This window comes from Actinia tenebrosa, unplaced genomic scaffold (genome assembly GCF_029948245.1).
Source record: "Actinia tenebrosa isolate PJP-AT-01 unplaced genomic scaffold, QUT_ActTen_1.0 PGA_scaffold17__23_contigs__length_9995812, whole genome shotgun sequence".
Lineage (NCBI taxonomy): Eukaryota > Metazoa > Cnidaria > Anthozoa > Actiniaria > Actiniidae > Actinia > Actinia tenebrosa.
This window is the reverse complement of record NW_028292577.1, coordinates 5,563,587-5,584,239: the sequence shown is the minus strand read 5'-3', so window position 1 is coordinate 5,584,239 and position 20,653 is coordinate 5,563,587. Positions and strand designations below refer to the sequence as shown.

Here is a 20,653-nt window from a genome sequence, read left to right as displayed (position 1 = left end):
TGTGAAACGTTTTCACAAATGTGAAAGAAAATTGTGAAAGAAAATTGTGAAGGTTTTGATTGGCCGAAAACATGTGACGTAATCGTCTTATGCCATAAGATTTATGCTAATTACTCATCTTATGCCATAAGATCCACTATCTTCTTGGAATCCATCCTAACAGTGGGTGGTTGGGGTTTATTTTGTAAAATATTTCGTAAATTACGTCAGGGTAATAAGGAATATCCTTATCCAGCCGACAAAACATCCACTCGGCTCTGCTCATATCAGAAACCTCAGGAATAGACTTACCGGTAATTTCAGACAAAATGTAAGAGATGTCTTTGTAATATTTTCCTAGTTTTAATTTTTTCAGCGTTTTCCGTAGACTTTGTGGGGTTGGCTCTTCTAAGTGGTCTATGATTTTCTTCTTTACTTCGTTGTTTAAATATACCGGTCGTAAACCTTGGATATGACTCATCCAGTCCCTAAAGTATTTTATTCTCTTATAAGGTGTTTTCTTACGACCTCCATTGGCGTAATACTGCTCTCTGGTAGCATTTGGTACGGCATTACGAATATTCTTACCACACTCGTAACACTGTGCTGACGTGTCGTCTTCTATTTGCATTTTCTTACCACAACAAATATACTTATTTGGCTTAGTAGGTACAAACTTGGGTTTCAAGCACTTTACACAGAAATCATAAGCAAACTCTTTACAATCTTCGCACTCCATGTATAGACTAACATATTTAACTACATAGACACGGGATGCGGGTAATCGCGGTACGAATCGAGGAACTCACTTTAGACGGGTAATCCTCCGGTGGTCGTTGCGCTGGAACCCCCATCCCCTATACTACTATCTGTGAGTTAGCCATGCCCTGACATAGATCAGCCCAAAGGTTGTTTCAGGGTTCGATCTGTGAGTTAGCCATGCCCTGACTTAGATCAGCCCAGAGGTTGTTTTAGGGTTGTATCTGTGAGTTATCCATGCCCTGACTTAGATCAGCCCAGAGGTTGTTTCAAGCTTCGATCTGTGAGTTAGCCATGCCCTGACTTAGATCAGTCCAAAGGCTGTACCAGTCCAGACCTAGCCGATCCCCATTTTAAATTGCCTTATTTTTGTTGTTTTTAAATCAGATACAACGAAGAAGATAAACAGCTCGAAAAGCAAAAAGACGACATCGGTAAGTACTAGACAACTGAATTTCTTTTTGTTTTATTTATTCTAAGCTCACATTTAATTGAAGAATAGAAATCCAGCGGGATAATTTAAAAAAATTAAAATGACAGGTTGTCAAGCGAATAAGAAAATCCTTGATATTAATTTGAATTTTAAAAGTTCTTAAAATTAATTAAATTAATTACGATTAATCAATTAAATTAATATTTTAATTCTAAAAGTTTGATAAAAGGAACTCTTAGGAATACTCAGAGGATATTACATGGGCGCGCGGAGATACGAAATTTATCTTCGAGTGTTGAAAAGATCTCTCACAAGTGAGCGCAGCGAACGAGTGTGCGATTTTCAACACGAGAAGATAGATTTTGTATCTCCAAGCGGCCATGTAATATTCTGTTTATTATATAATTATCAATGAAGTATGTTTTGGCTTTTTCAGGCAATTCTTTCCGTGTATTTTAATTGAATAGTCATCGCAATGGTGTTGTTTTCACGCGTGAAAATAACATGTTATTTTCACGTGTGAAGATATCAATTTTTCGAAATAGAGAAAAATAGATATTTCATTGGTAATTATATAATAAAATTTAAAACTAGTCGTAGAAGACGACGTTTCGCTTTCATCTCGACAACATCTCAGGTGTTTTACAGTTTTCATTAGACCTGATGATGTTGTCGAGATGACGGCGAAACGTTGTCTTTTACAACTAGTTTTCTTATTAAATCCTAGAAGTACTTGAAATGTCTCATGCAATGAGAACGCAGCATTTGATGATAGACCAACTAGTTGGATTTGACTAATGTGTTAGCTATAAATCTTAAATAATCTTTAATAATTAGATACATATCCTATATTAAATATTAGATATCAATATTTGTTTATCACAAGGAATCAACCGTCCAGACATTATTAAACACGCTACAGCGGCAGACAAAGAAGCTAAAAAAGTATCTGAAGCTGTGAAAAACGCCCCGGCGACCATCAAGAAACAATCAATGTTTGGGTGCTGTATCTTGTTGTGAGAATCAAGGTCTATTTGTCATTAATAATCAATAATTGATATTCAATAACGATTTATCATTTAGATGTCGTATGACTGTGAAAACTGAATTATAATTCATGATAATTTGTCTTACCAACCATAGATTTAATGCATATGTTCCGAGCTTTCGGCCTACTCGGCTATCCTCAGGGAAATAAAAAACATTACATATTGACAAAGAAAAACGCGATCAAACCATGGCATATGTGCGCGCGCATTAAATTAAACAAATTCGCGCGCGCTTAGGAAAAAATAAATAAAACAAATTGATTAATTAATTAAAAATAAATAAATGAATAAAATAATAATAATAATAATAATAATAAATAAATAATAACAATAAATAAATAGATAACTAACTAACTAACTAACTAAATAATAAATAAATAAATATTGATTTACTGTAACCTTGTCGGTACTGATTCACCTAGCGTCCTTTCTCAATGGATATTATCAAAGGCGCTTTTACATTGAGTTGTGAATTCCAGATTGCTTTTTATGCAATTTACAATCATGAGAGATGGTTAGTATGAGGTGTAGGTACTGAGGGTGGTCACTGGCAGGGTCTAAAAGTCTAACCATTTGTAGATGTAATTACAAAAGCAGCACTTTCTTTCTCCTTACCTTTCCTCCTTCATGAACCCTGCATGAGTGTTGGTCCTGCCGGGATCCCAACCACGACCTCCCGACCTCCCCATCAAAAACTCGATTTAGGGCACATCTACTTGCCGTAAATTTTAAAGGCCCTGAAAAAATATCCCGTCTTTTGACTCGACATAAATTCACCCTGCATATGTTGAATCTATGTTGGGATCATTCCGTTCATTGATTAAAAATGTGGATGTAGAGAAAGACAAAATCTTTGAGCATACGACCGGCGAGGAGCACTAAGGAGGAGGACGAGGAGCAGAACAAGGACGAGGAGCACTAACGAGAAGGACGAGAACAAGGAGCAGCAGGAGGAGTACGAGAATAAAGAGGAAGAGGAGGAGCACTAGCGTAGGGAGGGGAGCACCCCCTCCAAAAAAACTTTGCTTTCGGCACCAAAATGTTATTAATTCATGCGGGATTCCTGTGGATTTGGCGGGAAAATGGTACATCGTCCGCCTATAATCGAGACCTCGATACGCCCCTGAGAAGTAGGGGAGGAGGAGGAGGAATAGAATAGGAGGAGATTAAGAGGGAGGAGAAGCGATAAGACAATAAAGAAGGGTCAAAATCGTACGAAACATTTTATTATCTTTTAAAGCTTCTAAAATTATTACGTTTCACTTGCCATTTATTTATAGAGCTCATTTAAAAGTGCTCCTAAAGCCTGACACAATACTTTCAGTATTGATTCTACATTAAGTATAAATAGTTGAATGGTGAAATATTTCTAAATTTGAGTGATGCGTTTCTAAGTTATGAAGGTTTATATTTTTGACTGTGACGTCATACTGGGAAAATGTATTTATTTTGACTTGTAATACTTAAAATAGGGCCATGCGTAAACAATGAGAATAATGATGATGATTTTCAAATATTTTTTGCTTCAATAATTTTGAATTTGTATTTTTAATTCGACCCAATACTGCATGTTTCTATCCGATTTATTTTCTCTACACATTGGTGTAGTTTTATATTAGACGTGTCCAACAAATAATGAATGTCAGCTGTATACAGTCAATTCAAAAAATGTTGTCGTCGACCAGCTCAAGCCTACGCGACTGGACCGAAAGGAACTCTGGGTAGCAATCATTGAAGCCGAGTTGACTCCATAATTTTATCTGACTAGTTATGCCTGGTTTACAGCACGAACCTTCGTAGGCGAGCGGGCAGTGTCGAAGGAGACTTTTTTTAATGCCTTCATTCGAAATTGTGAACTGAATCATAACTACTTTGTTTTCCTTTCCCTAAACCCAAAGACATGCATTTGATGGATTGTTTCTGGCCATTATTATCTTATTACGAGCGGGAACAATTAATTCAGAACGAATATTCAACCGCTTTAGTGATTTTTACCCAAATTCCTTTCGGTCCAGTCGCGTAGGCTTGAGCCGGTCGACGACAACGTTTTTTGAATTGACTGTATATTATATCTTCACTACCTCATTCACCACCAGCACTATCATCATCACCATCATCATCGTCATCGTCATCTTCATCTTCGTCATCGTCATCGCCATCATCATCAACGTCATCCCCACCACCACTACCACCACCACGATCAACATCATCACCAACACCATTTCCACCTTCACCACCATCACCACCATCACCTTCATCACCTTCGTCACCATCACCACCACCACCGCCACCACCACCACCGCCACCACCACCACCACCGCCACCATCACCATCACCACCTTCACCACCATCACCACCATCACCACCATCACCTTCATCACCTTCACCACCATCACCACCATCACCTTCATCACCTTCATCACCACCACCACCACCGCCACCACCACCACCACCGCCACCATCACCATCACCACCTTCACCACCATCACCACCATCACCTTCATCACCTTCATCACCATCACCACCATCACCACCATCACCACCATCACCATCACCACCTTCACCACCTTCACTGATCACCTTCACCACCATCACCATCATCACCTTCATCACCTTCATCACCATCACCACCTTCACCACCATCACCACCATCACCACCATCACCATCATCACCTTCACTGATCACCTTCACCACCATCACCACCGCCTCCACCACCAGGCGAACTGCAACCTGTTTTAATCCAATTTTTTATGGAGTAAACTTGAATTCGTCGCCACATTATCACTTTCAGGCCTTTTTCCTCGCATTCTTTACCAAATAACATGTCCTCAAACCTTACAAGCTGAGGGCGATAACTGACGCCTTTTTCATTGATGAGCTTTAGATTTAGGAATACTGCAGCTCTAGGAGGCTTACGCACAAAGGCTTCTTCCTCTTTAAACTTTAAATTGGGGAAACCTAAGGGACTTATTGCAACCAAATTGTTACCCTCATTTGCTTTAACAATGCTTTCAAATTTCGTAAAAACTTCATTGAATCTTCGGCGACGTAAATAGTATCTCTTTTTTAGTTTACGACGACGTTTTGGGTGAACTTCATAAAACTGTTTTACATCATCATCAATCATCCAAATATACTTGAGGCCCAGTGAAGTTGCGATCTTTTGAATCCAGTACCTTGCGTACCCGACACCTATTTTGTTGTCTGGGAGACTAATGATGGGCAAATAATTACCACAATGCTTCTGATATTCCTCAAACTGACTTGGCCGTACTACAATTATTCTAATGGTGATCTCTTCATCTATGCCCGCTTCACTCCAGTCAAAAAGACCACAGTTTGCGCGCATATATGAAGGAATAAAAATCCATCTTCTAGTAAGATTAGGGCGCTCGGCTGACGTAAAGCCAGACTTTTCTAAGAACGTTTTCTTATGTTTAGGGACACTCACTTTTAGCATGTCTCCGTTGACATCGAGATTCTGCTCCTCAAAATCTTTATTTGTGGTACCAGTTGAAGGGTCAGGTAAAGACTTAGCTGTATAATGTCCTTCTTCTAGAGATTTGTTCTGTCTCTGGCCATCATCAGACTGGGTCTCTTTCGGTTTTATCTCTTGTATAAATGTGGGAAGGTCTCTGTAAACTCTTCGAAGATCAATTTTCTCCCCCTGTTTCCATTTTTTGCTGACTGGGTATCTATTTGAATAGCTGATCAGGTTATCAAAGTCTTCATTTAAGTAATCATTAGCTTGATGATCTTGCCAAGGATGATCTTTCAGCCACTCGTGGGGAGTCTGGGGGAGTCTCTTGGGGAGTCTCTTGGGGAGTCTCTGGGGGAGTCTCTGGGGGAGTCTCTGGGGGAGTCTCTGGGGGAGTCTCTGGGGGAGTCTCTGGGGGAGTCTCTGGGGGAGTCTCTGGGGGAGTCTCATCAAGAAGATGATGTTCATCAAGTTCATCTCCGTCATTTGAAGAGTTAGTCATTGGTGTACCCTCACTTGAAGAAGGGGATCTACGACTTTCTAAGTTACTGGATGATTCTGCACTTTGATTTGACTGATGAAAGTATAAAAAGAAACACTCGTATTAGAGTGAGAGAAGCCTACACAGGAAATCGGTTGTTTTATTGTTTTAGAGGGGAAGTCTATTAAAAACTTAATGTGCCAGTTTATTCAACTTTTAAAATCAATTAAAATCAATTATTGATTTTCTTTACGATACTCACATCGTCGTTTGAAGAGTTACTTTCTGATTCACTGGATGATCGTGCACTTTGATTTGACTGATGAAATAAAAAAAAAAACATTCGTATTAAAAGCGGAGACGCGTACACACATCAGGAAATCGGTTGTCTCATTGTTTTAGGAGGGAAAGTCTATTTAAAACTTAATGTGCCAGTTTATTCAACTTTTAAAACCAAACAGACATTTTCTTTATTACTGTGATTTTCGATATTTTGCGACTCAGACATTCCAACGGCTTGTTGTGAATTTGGTTTTTCACTGCTGTCAGTCAAAAATATAAAAGATACTAACTGATTATTTTTGATGGACGGCAGCGAAAAAACAAAGTACAGCATGCAGCTTGTAACTACCTGGTTCGCAGAATATCGAAAACCGCTGTAAAGATGTTGGAAAAAAGTGTCACAAGACAAGATCATTGGATTTGCTTGCCTGCCCTACATCGCAAACACTACTGACCTCATTGGAAAATTACTTAGAAGATTTACCATTCCTTCAACAATTCGTCACAAAGTGCATCAAGCACTTCCGCCTCAGTGAACTTAATATAAGTGTCTATTTGACGGGAAGTGGGATTGTGGCAAATACTGTGTTAGACAAACTGGGCAAAAGCCCAGTTGAATTCAGAATAAAAGCCGAAACACAAGAGACAAACGAGGAATAAGCCATTTGGCCACTATCAGCGTAGCCGAAAAGTCAATGCTATACAACGCACATAGGATAGTACGCGCGCGCTGATTGGGCGGAAACTGTGCCTTATTAGTGAACAGAGCACAGTGCTGACGCCATCCGCGCGCGCGAAGAATTTATAGCTCTATAATAAGAAGAATAAAACAACTTTTTCGAAATCGCGTAATATTAAAAAAAAGTTTTGATTTATGCCAACCCATATAGACATAAATAATTAATTGTCCCTGGTTCTTTAAATCAATTCAAAATAAGGTAATCACACTAAACTTACCACCCTGCTTACACCATCGTCGGACAATGTCTTCTTCCTCGAAATTCGGCAATTTGCTAATTATTGTAGAACGCAGTCGCCCAATATCAGTTTATTACAGACAATAAAGAAACAAACCTGAAATATCAACATTTGGCATTAACTAAAGGTTTAATTACAAGGTAATATATTTCTGTGGTACAATACATTTCCCTGCAGTCTGGGCGACTTATGGATCCCTTACAAGCAGCAGGTAGGGGGACTCGCGGCAGACTGACCCCATCTAACGGGTGAAAGCCGTCCTCACGTACGGGCGGCCGGTGCGGGGCTTATCCGCGCCAAATCTACGGGCTTTTATGCACCTATCAGCGGCTTCCCCGTGGGGTCGACCCCCGTGCTGACCAGGGAGATTGTAAAAATTCATAAACAATGTTGATCATTTTTCCCAGGGGTAGGGAAGTTGTTCTTTTCAATGTCCCCTGGTCGAGGCATTCAAATCGACAATCTCCCTCATTTTGGTTGAAATTATTGTTATTGTATTTTGAAAACTGAACTCAACACGTAACCACTCGTGCGGTTTGCTCGATATTTCAAGTAGTTTTTCATTGAAAAGATTGGAAGAGAAAAAAACTGTCATGAATTGAAGAATTCACATTTAAAAGTAAAAAAAATCAAGTTGCCTTCGAATTCGTATCTATGAAACAACAAAGAATGTCAAAAAACATACTTCACAGTTGAATTCTCTCACCTCGTCAGCCATCTTGACGAGCAGAGATGCATCTGGGTATTGGCAAATAACACAGGTAACCCAGCCCGACCAAAAACGTCCATGGTCTCAAAATTTTAAAAATGGGAGCTATTTCTTTAACTAGAGAGGAAAATCAATCCCCCTGGTAACCTCCGCAATGAAAATAATTTCATTACAATCCCCACCTCAGTTTTTAGCCACGAAACCAACGTCGCAAATTTTCCCAACCCCAGGGGGAATAACTGGATTCAATCCTCCTATATTCTCCCACCCATCTCCCTGGTCAACCCGGGGGTCGACCCCACGGGGAAGCCGCTGATAGGTGCATTAGGCATAATTCCAATTTTCCCTCAAAGCCCGTGCCTAACCCGCGTCACCCATTTACGTAGGTTAAAATATCTATTCTTTGCTTGCAATTACGTGACAATTTGCCTGAAATTTTGCTTCCGGTTTCCAAGTGACGGTCAAGTAAACAAAGATGGCGGCTCGCTTGGGTCAAGTTAACGATCAATCTGCCCCAAAAAGCGCTCTTTCAGAGTACGCTAGTTATCTTGACTGCATACCCAAGTCAAGATATTTAAACGAAATATCTATCTGTGATGGAATTGATCCATATTCTATGAAACCAAAGGACTTTTCGAAGGATTTCGCCGCCTTTCCTGGCTTTCAGTTCCCGGACATTTCCAACTATCTTGTAGTGTAAACATCGTTTTTTATTTTCATTTAATGTCTTTGCCGGCAAATCGGAGAGCTTTTGACGTGTTATGTTTAACTCCTCTTCTATTGCACACAAAAGATCGCTGGTCAGATCCGTCTGGCATTCTGCATCCTGACGATTCGGGTTTTCTGTCGTTTCTGTCTGTAATAAAAAAGGGAATCGTGGCATCAATAACAAAGCTTTGAAGTAAATAATAAATAAGTTACATATTTTTACCTTGGGCTGATAGGTGCGGATCATCTATGGTTTGTTCATAAGAGATTTCTTCATCAATCAGCCGAGCTTGCTTCTGCATTTATAGTCAAGCAAGGCACTAGCAGCTTCGGAATGGAGACGTTTCAGATATCTGTTTGCTGTTCTCTCACCGCGCTTTATAGAACTCTCTGTGGCTTGTTTTATCTTCTGATGGCCAAGCTTCAACGTAGGGGCCCAATCTATGTCATCTTCGTCATTTATATTGCTTGGACAACCTAGATAAGATATACATGTATAGAATTTGTTTAGTAAACAGACTTCGATACGACGCGACGAACCTACAAACACTCTACAAGCATCATCGTATTTTCATTGTTTACAACAAACCAACACGTGCAAAGCAAAGAAATAACATCTGAATTTCAAACTCAAACAAATATAGAATTGTTAAATACCTTTTACGAAGTGATCGCTACATACACGAGCGTGTGAAGATTCAACTCCTTTCGAAGATACAGTACTGTTAAGTCAGGATAGCAGCCATCGGTGGCGACGTCTTTTTGATAAATTTCTTGTCCGATCTCCCTTGTGAACCACTTCTTTAGGTATTCTAACAAACCCTTTTCTTTTTTCTTATTAGATAGGTTTGAACAACCATAAACTGAACAGGAATCGGGCATATTTTACGAAAATTTTCTTTTGACAACTTGTAAACACATACATTGCTTTGTACGCCAGCTGAATGCTTGACCGTCAGCTGGAAATATGCATACATAATGACCGGAAGTGACGTGCATTGCAAGCAAAGAATAACGAATGTACACAGTTTAGCATGAAATGTCTTAGGCCGCGCTTCAAACTTACCGAACCGTTGAAATATATTTGTTGTGGCAAGAAGATGCAAATAGAAGATGACACGTCGTCGCAATGTTATGAGTGTGGTAAGGACATTGCTAATGCCGTGCCCAGTGCTACTAAAGAGCAGTATTACGCCAATGGAGGCCGTAAAAAAACACCTTATAAGAGAATAAAATACTTTAGGGACTGGATGAGTCACATCCGAGGTTATCAGCCCGTATATCTTGACGAGCAAGTAAAGAAAAAGATTATAGACCACTTAGAAGAGCCGACTCCACAAGGTTTAAGAAGAACGCTAAAAAAATTAAAGCTGGGAAAATATTAGAAAGGTATTCCCTACCTTTTGTCTGAAATTACCGGTGACTCTATTCCCGAGGTTTCTGAAGATACTATGAGAAGGGCCGAGTGGATGTTTTGTCGGCTGGATAAGGATATTCCTTATTACCCTGACGTAATCTACGAAATATTCCACGAAATAGACCCCAACCACCCACTGTTGGGATGGATTCCGAGACGACTGACGCAGTAAAAATTGACGTCACAGCAACGGCAACATTCCATTTCCTCATAGCAACCAGCGTTTTTACGAACTAAGTTGGAAAATTTATAGGTGGAAATGGAATGTAAACAACCTTGGCGAGAAGCTAATTTGCATATGACCCAGACTGGCGTTCAATATGCAAATGAAATCCTGTTTCGCTTTTTTCAAAGCAAATATTTACTGAGCGAGCTTTCTTTGAAGCTCCTCTTTTGCTTCTTGGAATATTTTTTCCCTTGTCTCTTCGGATAGATCCTTGACGATCGTTTTTTGGTTTCTGATGTCGGACTTTAGCTTTTCATATTTCTCTTCTTCGGCCAGAATAATCGAGAATTCGACGTCGTCTATCTTTCTGTCACGCAAAGCCTTCGAAACAAGGTCGGTAATCGTATTTACTTTAGCTCGTGACAGAGCTATCGTCGTGTCGTGTTTTGATATTTTCGTGGATAATTTCTTTGTCATCCCCGCCGAAAATGCTGAAATAATGCCACAAACTCCTCCAACGGCCCCCAAAAGTATTCCGATGATGGCTCCGGGTCCTGTTAGAGAGGTTGCCAGACCTGAAGTTGCCAAAGCAACGGAGAGAGATCCTGTAGTTATGGATACCTTATGGAATAGACTCCTGGCTCTGGGATATTTCTTTCTGACTTTTTCGTAGTGTTTCGTCTGCCCGTCCAAGTAAGACAGTATTAGATTTGCTTTATTAAGCCTGAAGTTTTCGGCGTTTGATTCGTTAGGCAAGGCAGGATACAACTGTGGAGCAGTTGGTTGTATGACATCCATTATATGTACTAAAGTACGATGCGTTTGGGAATGACATCGAGGAGCAGCCACGTCACGACAACAGAGATTATTGGAATTGGAGGGCCTTTAGGAAAATGTTTCCACATGCAGACCCTACTAAGTTTGAGCGTAGGCCTGACGGTATTTATTACCAATGCTCTAGGATGTATAGCAATGAGGATTTGAAACCTACGCTGGTTAAGGAGATAGACTCTCAGCTGGCGAAGCATCCACGACATAAACCTAAGCCCGTGCAGCCTGCTAAGCCTGGCCAAATGAATTATTGCTTGGTACTAGCACCTATCCGATACCTGCGGTTCCATTTGATGAACACCCAAGCTTGGACCTAACGTTGAACATGCGGATTTCTAACAACCATTCCTTTGTTGCTAAAGTGCGAGACATTTTCAAAGACGTTCCCATAATCCATACCACCGCTAAGGAATCCCATGAATGGTTGAGAGGTCCTAACATGCGATACTGGCCGCAGCAACTAAACTTTGCGGTTTGGTGTGCCACTAGCGGCTGCGGCGTAAGTGCAAGCTTGATGAAAGATTCGATATTTATGTTTCATTTTCACTTCACGATTAGGAGAATACTGCGTGAGATGAGAGTTACTGCATTGCCAGGAGATGCTGCGTTTTATCCTAGAGATAACAAATACGATGTTCCAGCCTATGACAGGCTTTGCAAGGAGTTCGGCGTTGTGGGAAAAGACTTTAGATGCACTGCCGGTGCTAACGATGGTCTAGGTCATGTTTGGGTTTTATTGGGGTATTGGTGGACACGTGCTTAGCGATAAGGAAGTTCATGCATTGCAGCTACGACGGAACACGGGTTATCATAAAGTAACTTACGACAGTAGCACCTTCTTTGAACCAAATGCTAAGACCACTAAGGTAGTTAGAGACGGACCTCTGTTCAAGGACGAGGGCGGTAAGTATGCAGGGGCTAATCCATTGATTATCAAGATTACCAACGACGAGCAAACAAAGCAATATCTTAATTTCATACCCAAAGTAGGTAAAGGACTAACTAGGGCTGGCCTTGCCAGGTTGAATCGTAGAATAGAAGCTTACGTGTATTGTGTTCTTGGAGCTCAGGTAAACACCCGATCTAGCATAATCGGAAATACTGGCGCCGCAGAAGAGACGCGAGCCGAAGCCTTGATCTTATTCGAAAGTTCGATCTTGGAGGGTGACATTAGCAAGGGCGTACAGCGTTACCAACTGGCTAAACAAAATTCTAAGGCAAGGTTGGACTATGCAGTAGCCCCGGGTTGTTGGTTAATGCCTAGTAATTTATCCATGGATACTGGCTCTGTAGTAGGATACAACAACAAACTTCAACAAGCTACTAAGGATATGAAGTTTGGGGTGAATGACGTGAACTCTGACACTTTTGAGGGGACTCCACACTTTGTATCCCCACCAAAAAAAGAACATATTGACAAGCCCAAGCCTAAGCCGAAGCATGTTCCCACGTTACCAACCATAACGGAATATGACCACGACCTACTAAAGGACGGCCTAGCGGCTGCAAGCATTGGTCTGAGTTATTATATATGGCGATGAACAACCCCTACGTAGCTGGAGTAGATTGTGTTTATACGACTTACACAGGCGAGAAAAAATATGCCCAGGCATCTTGGGTCGATGTCACGGGGATGTCTGTAGATTTGAACTACTCTGGGAAGAAGTTAATCTTATGCAGTCTTTCTTTGGGAGCCGTTAGTAATGCGAACATAGGATTTCGCTTTTGTGATGACAATGGAGTAATACAGCCCATGCGCGCGAAGACGAACAACAGAGAGCCTACGCATTTCTCAGTAGAGCCGCCAACGAATAGCGCTGAGAATCTTTCCGTTTGGACTTTTCACCTAGTTGCTGACTGCCATGGGAAAGTAAAGCTGCAAATACGTGTAGATGACACTGGGAGCGTTTGCATAAATAGCATAGAAAATCAAAGGAATACTATCTATAACCATATGACCATTAGCACTCTTACGGTAGTAAGCTTGTAAGGCTTATGGTATATGAATCCATACGTGAAGGAAACTTATTACACCCATCGCGTAGATGAAGAGGGATATGACAATGTTGCTTGGCATGACGTTGGTATGTGGGTTGAAGTTGGGGGCACTGCATTGGTCATTTGCACTATTAGCATTAATGCAAATACGCATGCAAATGTGGGGTTCAGACTTATTGACGAAAATAATAAGCCTTTGCTTCCTTATCGAACTTCATCGAACACTAGGAAAGTTACCCATTTTTCAATGGAGCCCTACACGAGGTCAGCTGAAGACCTAACGCCAGTGACTTTTCATATGCTAGCCAATTGTAAATATGCTAAGTTGCAAGTCACTTCTGATGATGGTAAGTTTGGGATAAATCGTATAGGTCGTAGGCCTGCTAATGCAGCCTGGAGTCATAAACCCATTTCTACCATGAGCCATGAGTGTGTTGCCGCTAGTTCCGAATTACCAGGGCGGCGCTAATACTGTCTTTCATTATCCTCAAAGCAGGACATCAAAGGAGCTTGATGATAAGACTAAGATCTCACCTTCTTCAGGAGGACCATCCCGATAGCTACGACCAAGATCCAAATGTTGTTGCCCGCGAACTTTAATAGTTCCCCGCCGGCCCCAAGTGCCAAGGAAACGACATAACCCAACAGCCCGGGAATGCCGGCGGCCATCTTCTTTCCCAAGTCCGTCAGTCCTTTGCCTAATTTCTTTACGCCATTGCCCGTAGCCTTAAGCGCGGATAGGATCACGCCTACTACGCTCGAAATGGCGCGCGACTGCGAATGCAAGGGGAACGCCATATTTCATGAGGGCTCTTTTTACCTTTTCCTTGGTGGTAAGACCAAGTTCCCGCTCCAGGTTGTCCTTTTGCGTTTGCAATTCCGCGAATCTTTCCTGAAGGGTTTCCAGTTCCCTTTGGGCAGCCTCCCTTTCCTCTTCGGAGCGGTTCTGGTCGGCAATTATTTCCCGCTGCCGCTCTATTTGCCCCTCCAAGTCTTCGATGGCCTGACGCATTTGCCTAAGTTGTTCGCTTTTAACGTTAACTTCGGCAATGAGCTTACGCTTTTCCACGAGATTATTGTCTATGACATCTCGCAATTGCTCGAGTTCTTGGTTGCCTGCTGCGTTGTCTCTTAGAGCCTGCTGTAAGTCTTTTTTGGATTGGTCTCTTTGTTGTAGTAGATTATGATTTCGCCGTTCCAATTCGGCTTTTTCTCTCCCATGCCCATCTTGAAGTAATTCCAATTGCCTCATGTACTCCCTATCTCTTTCATCCATCGTTGCCTTTAGTTCTTCGACTTCCCCTATGGCCGCGGCGCCTTTCTGCTGCCGTTCCATCATGGACTTAAATGCCCCAAAGGTGGTTTCGAGGCCCTCGTCATTTTCTTTCATTCTTTCGACCAAGTTGGGCTCTCCCAATGCGTCTTCGATTTCTTTCGTGAGATTGTTGTTGAGCCGGCGGGGTTTCTTCTTTGATACAAATTATACCATGTGTTTTTCCCTGAGTACTTGACCTGAATCTGACCCTTATCCCCCGATTGGAACTCAAGACGGGCCAGGTCCATGTTTGGATATCGTTCCCTTAAGTTGTCGAAGATCTCTCTTTGCGCTTCAGTCCTTACGTCTGTGGGTTCCTCTCAGTATTGCATCCAAGTTTCGCAATTCCAAATACTCCAAGATCTCCCTGGGTTCTTTGATTGCCACATCGCCGATAGGCGCTCGGCCCCCATACGCCACGCATCCCCGAACCTATACCTGAGATCATCGAAGAATCCCCTGGTGTCCACATCGCCGTCGGGAAGCAAGGACTCGTATTCTTCGTCGTTAATGTCTACTTGGCCTTCCTCGGTGGTGGGGTCAAAATCCGTTCCTTCTACTTCCATTATATATGATAAGCTAAAAGTTAAACCCCAACGTACTACCTAAGCAGGTCGGCGGCCTAAAGGCAGAACGCACCTTTCATAGGGTTACCTTTACCTCCAGCAGCGCAAAGCCAGGAGAAACCTTGTACGTAGGCGTACCCCGCCTAACGGATAACTTAGTCTTAGTCCCTGGTACGTTAGCGCTAAGGTTTGACCTAACGGTGCAGCCCAGTACCGCGGATGAAAAGTGTTGCGTTAATAACATAGGCCGCAACTTAGTCTCTAAGATGAGGGTTAAATTCGCCAGGGAATCCCTCTTAGATTTGAACAGATACGACCTGTACACCACGTACAAGGACCTATGGTTGACTGCGTTTGACCGCGCGCAAAGGATAGAACAAGGAATTGGTAGCCTCGTCCTACGTAAGGTTCCACGCTCGTTAAGACGCAACCTACGGACTCCAGCGGAGAAACGGCCGTGGCCGAAGCAAAGCGAATAAAGCCGGCCTATGGGACTAAGTATGTCATACCCTTGGATTTCGAAGTGGTTACTAACCATGGCGCGTGCTACCCCAGGCAATTAAGCAAACTGCAGTTCGAAGTAACCCTGGCCGATACGACCAACATCCTTGGAGAGATGTCCACCGCAATTAGCGGGGCCGTGGATCCCTATTCTATCACCAAATTAGAGCTGCAGTACGAAACGGTGCACAGCGAGGAGTTGGCCCGCAGTGCGGGTGCTGAGTATAGCGCCGGAAAGGCATTCCTGTACGACCACGTAGTGATGTACAAGACATTTAGCTTCCTGGATAAGACGGACGAGGTTATCAACCAAAGCATTAACCTCCCCAGGCGTAGCCTAACGGGGCTGATGCTGGTGTTTGCTAAGCCCTACGAGGCCGGCAAGCGCAACAGCGAAGCCTTCCACAACCCCGGCATTACTAACGTGGGGGTCAATATCAACGGAATACCCAACAAGGTCTACTCCCAGGGAATAAAGCCTGCGGACATCTACAGGGAGGCAATGCGCAAGTTTGGCGACCAAATTAGTCCCCAGGAATTCTTCACGGACAAGTACGCGCTGTGGATCGACATGCGCACTACCAACGACGAGGGCATGCATGGCCAGGGTCTGCGGCTGGTCAACACCCAGGATGGCATTACTTTGGAGATCAAGCGCACAAAGAATACCTCCGCGGGCGACGGCGACAAAATAAACTGCTACGTCTTCATGGTTAGTGACGCGCAGCTAAGCGTAGAAATGAATCAGCTAAAGAGCGTTGCTTATTAAAATATTTGACTAATATGCCATGTTACGCAACTTCTGCAAAGACGACACGACACTGCAATGCATAGTGCAAGGCGAAAACCTGTACTTCAAAGCAAAGGAGGTGGCCCTGGCGTTGGAATACGTAGACCATAAGGATGCTATCAAGAAGCATGTCTCGGACAAATACAAGAAAAGACTGAGCAAACTACAAGGGGAGGCAGCCCGCCTCCCCCCTAACGCGCAGCCGCATTCCCTGTACGTATCCGAACCTGGTCTCTACGAGTTAATATTCAGCTCTAAGCTACCCAAGGCCATAGAGTTCCGCGATTGGGTATTCGAAGAAGTCCTGCCCGCGCTGCGTAAGGCAGGGCAATACGGGCGCTTTGACGGCCCCAATAAATTAGTATTCAAGATAGAGAACGAATTTGATCTGCATAAGAAGGTCGTAGATTACATAAGGAGGTTTTACCCTTCTCTGTTGGTGGTTGCCGGCTTCGGAGAACTGCAGGATACCTCAGACAAGAGAATCAAGTGCTGGCAAAAAGGATACCAAAGAGGGCAGCCAGATCTGATGATTTTGAACGCCCACAAGGAATACAATGGCTTCTGTTTGGAGTTGAAGACACCCAAGGGGAATGGAGTATTATCTGAAGCGCAGCAGCAAATGCTGTCGCATTATGAGACCAATGGGTTTAAGGTGATGATTTGTAATGACTACGATCTAATCACGCGAAGTATTATGAAATATTCCCAGGGGATAAGACTGCCCTGCCGGCGATGCTGCAAGAAGTCTTGGACTTCTTGGTCACTTTGGACACACATCATAAAACATTTCATAAGATATATGATGAATAAGGATAAGTTCGATGCGCTGAAGCTGGTACAAACACATTGGAGGGAGCTGACGGTGGGGGAAATCTTCGAGATAAAGAATTACGTGGTCTTTCATAGAATGCGCCTGGTACTGAAAGGCGAAAAAAAGACATACACCCTGTGGGCGCCTGATAGGATGAGGTACACCATAGAAGGGCAGGAGGTTACCCATATTATGAGCCATGGTAAGATAGACGGCAAGTGGGTATTCGACGTAGTTAAGTACGAGCCGGAGTCTCCTCTACATGGTTAAAGGTATGTGCCTTTGGGTTGGCCGCCAAAGGCTTCTCTTAAGAAAGTACTGCCACAATGAAGGCAGTCGTATTTTTTTCGCGCCGCCTCGGGGGACGAGAAGGTGACTTTCTTGCGGGGCTTGGGGGTGGGTTCTTTTGTGGGTTCCTTGGTTGGAAGGCAGTCCGCCGGGAGTTCGCATGTGATGCAGTCCATATATCTAAGGTTGGGAAACCCTCTTAAGGAAGGGCTATTATTTATTACGTTATTATTGTATTCTTATTAGGGCAGACTGGGAACCCTTTTAGGGAAGGCATGATATTTATTACGTTATTATTGCATTCTTATTAAGGCAGATTGGGAATCCTTTTAGGGAAGGCATGATATTTATTACGTTATTATTGTATTCTTATTGAGGCGGGAAACCCTTTTAAGGAAGGCTCAATATTCATCGTTTATTAGAACAACCAAAAAAAGTTTGAAAAAAAGTCTAATTATTTATTATTGCTTATGCAATGAGAATCGAATAATAATAGCCCTTCTTTGAGAGGGTTTCCCAAAATAATGATTCCTTAATAGGACAATAATAAATAATGGCCCTTCCCTAAAAGGGTTTCCCAATCTGCCTTAATAAGAATACAATAATAACGTAATAAATATTAAGCCTTCATCAGAATAGTTTCCCATTCTTTGAATCCCTTGGGGTCAGCCTCGACGTACAAACACTGCCAAATATGCTGTTCCTCCCTTATGCAACCGCACTTCTTGCATGTCCCTTGCCAATACCGCCTGTTCTCCCAAGGAATCCTTTCGGCCTTATCAAAGTTGAAGAACCGCTGGTCTATCTCCTTCTTTCTACCCACTAATTCCCTGATGGTCTCTGTCCTACAGCAGCGCCACTTAATGTCCCCGTGGATAAGGTAGGGTTCGTCGTCAAACGTGTACATGAAAGTACACCTTGCTCTATGCCATAGGTCATTCTCGTCGCAATACTTGCAGGCCTTACAGACCCTATTCTTAACGTGCTACTGCAGCATCTGCTTGCTACTGAACTTCTTTGAGCAATGGCCGCAGACTAATTTTGCCTTTTTGCAGACCTCCTTGGAAGTATGGTAATTCAACATCTGCTTGCTGCTAAACATCTTCGAGCATAACTCGTCGCAGACCAACTTCTTTTTCTTACATACATTATGGGAAACGTGGTACTGTAGCATCTGCTTGCTGCTAAACGCCTTATTGCAATCCGAGCACTCCATATATAATAAGAATTTAATAATGATTTAATAGATTACAGAGGATATCTCATAAAGTCCACGATGGACTCCTTAGCCCACGTTGCCATAGTTATTAAGGCGCCAAACCGCTCTGCCCTTTTCAGCCCAGACATTTCCTCATACAATTCCCCTACGCGCCTATTCAGCCGGTCTATTTCCTCCCTTTGCATCTCTACCGTCCTTTCCAGGTCTGAGTTCCTTTTGACGATGTTAACCATCTCTTTGACTGCTTCCACGGGCTCCATATATACAATGGATCCAAGCCATATTCCTTGTAATGCTTTGATCATAGGACCTACCGGCTGCGGAAAGACCCAGTTTGTGGTGGAGCAGCTATTAGGACCCTTTAAGCAAAAGTTCGACTATATCGTGCTGCCATGTCCCACCTACGTGAACAATAAGACCTGGGAAGGCATAGGCATCCATGACGAGGACTTCTTTGTAGATATTTTAGACCCCAATGAGTTATCCGGCCACCTTAAGTTCTGGCATAAACAGTTCCATAAGGATACGCAAACCCTCCTTATACTGGATGACATTGCCTGTGGGGATGACGTAAAAAGACGCACTTCCGAGTTAGTAAAGCTTGCTTTCAGCGGCAGACATGACAACATTAGCGTTTGGTTGCTCTCGCAGCAGCTTACCAGTGTCTCTAAGCCCTTCAGGGAAAACATAGGCTCTTTGGTTGTCTTCTACACACCCAGGAAAAGCGATCTGGAAACCATCTTAAGCGACTATGGCGGCGAGATAAGCAAGGAACAGTTGCACGGATACATGCGGCATTTGAAGACACACCAACATTCCAAGATGATCTTCTCTTTGAGGTTTCCTTATGATGTCCAAATCTCGCTACGCGAGCTTCGAGCGTAGTATATATATGGAGATTGTGCAGCTCATAGATGTACCAACACAAATAGACAAAAGTGACCTTAAGGAACAACTTAACATCCTTGTGTCTTCTGGGAAGTGTAAGGAAATGATAGGCAAGGAACTTACTCATGAGCAAGTCAATAAGTTGTCAGAAGAGGAAGTTAAGAAGTTCCATAAGAGGTATGAGGCTGCCCTTGCAAGTAAGACTACCGACGTCGTAGCAGACTCAGCAATTAAGTTGGCCAACAAGCTTCTTGGACTTGCACTGCCCATAGACGACGTGGAGCAACTACAGAAGGACATAAGAGATGACTATGTCATATCCCAAGAACTTAAGATAACCTGTGGGTGGTTGTCTTTGAAGTGTGGTAAGTTAATGGCAGTCGCCTCTGCGGCACTTCATGTAGCTCAGCATGTCGACTTGAAGGAACTTACAATGCCTTGGAAGGACTTCAAGAAGTCAAAAATCGAAGACAAGTCATCCCAAGAACTTGAACCAGACATTATTAAGTCATTACAAGAACTTAAACCAGTCACCATAAGTACTTAGGCAAGTCGCCACAAGTACTTAGGCAAGTCGCCACAAGTACTTAGGCAAGTCATTATCAAGTCATTGTCATGTCATTATCAAGTCACTTATCAAGTTATCAAGTCCCTTAATATAAGATGAGTGACACCAAACAGGCCGCGGAGCCCTAACAAGATACCAAGATTACGAAACCTAAAGCCCCGAGCAGCGTGGCTGCCGGGAAGAAACTCGCCGAAATGAATAGGAAGAATAAGGCTAAGAAAATAAGAAATGAAGAATAATCTTCCTCTTCTTTGGACATCAACCCGGGCTACGTCATTGGTGCATTAGGAGTCCTTTTGGCCGCGGGCAGCCTCTATTTGCAGTACAAAAATAATAAGCAGCAGCCACCAGCCCCACGACCAATACCTTCGGAAAAGAGTAGGATAGCAGAAATGGAATAACCTTCTCGCTTTGTAATATAATGTCGTCAACATT

The 20,653-nt window shown here is 42.8% G+C and overlaps 2 protein-coding genes and 1 long non-coding RNA gene across 4 annotated transcripts; 1 reads left to right on the top strand and 2 right to left on the bottom strand.

Annotated features, from left to right (window-relative positions):
* Positions 1-204: 204 nt before the first annotated feature.
* Positions 205-2,311, top strand: LOC148910341 (uncharacterized). The gene is made up of 3 exons (XR_016120115.1): positions 205-310; positions 1,126-1,172; positions 2,058-2,311. It is a non-coding gene; the product is annotated as an uncharacterized LOC148910341 (long non-coding RNA).
* Positions 2,312-4,692: 2,381 nt separating this feature from the next.
* On the bottom strand, positions 4,693-10,367 carry LOC116288981 (uncharacterized). The gene is made up of 5 exons (XM_089031999.1): positions 10,258-10,367; positions 9,924-10,075; positions 7,420-7,536; positions 6,443-6,499; positions 4,693-6,273 (listed from the first exon to the last, which is right to left on the bottom strand). The coding sequence occupies exon 5, from the start codon at positions 6,183-6,185 to the stop codon at positions 4,896-4,898; it is 1,290 nt and encodes a 429-aa protein (XP_088888125.1). The 5' UTR covers positions 6,186-6,273; positions 6,443-6,499; positions 7,420-7,536; positions 9,924-10,075; positions 10,258-10,367; the 3' UTR covers positions 4,693-4,895.
* LOC148910340 (uncharacterized) lies at positions 8,485-9,913 on the bottom strand. 2 transcript variants are annotated; one of them, XM_089032001.1, is made up of 3 exons: positions 9,515-9,913; positions 9,081-9,334; positions 8,485-9,005 (listed from the first exon to the last, which is right to left on the bottom strand). In XM_089032001.1, exons 2-3 carry the CDS (start codon positions 9,157-9,159, stop codon positions 8,866-8,868), a joined length of 219 nt encoding a protein of 72 aa, XP_088888127.1. In that variant the 5' UTR covers positions 9,160-9,334; positions 9,515-9,913; the 3' UTR covers positions 8,485-8,865. The 2 variants fall into 2 exon arrangements, with proteins under 2 accessions (XP_088888127.1, XP_088888126.1); XM_089032000.1 differs by having other exon boundaries at positions 9,081-9,913.
* Positions 10,368-20,653: the final 10,286 nt, after the last annotated feature.

Excerpts from the sequence above, each read along its gene's own strand:
- LOC116288981 (XM_089031999.1), bottom strand. The coding sequence starts at position 6,185 with ATGACGGAGATGAACTTGATGAACATCATCTTCTTGATGAGACTCCCC.
- LOC148910340 (XM_089032000.1), bottom strand. The coding sequence starts at position 9,104 with ATGATCCGCACCTATCAGCCCAAG. Across the intron at positions 9,006-9,080 it reads TCCGCACCTATCAGCCCAAG|ACAGAAACGACAGAAAACCC; the intron begins GTAAAAATATGT and ends TTTTTATTACAG.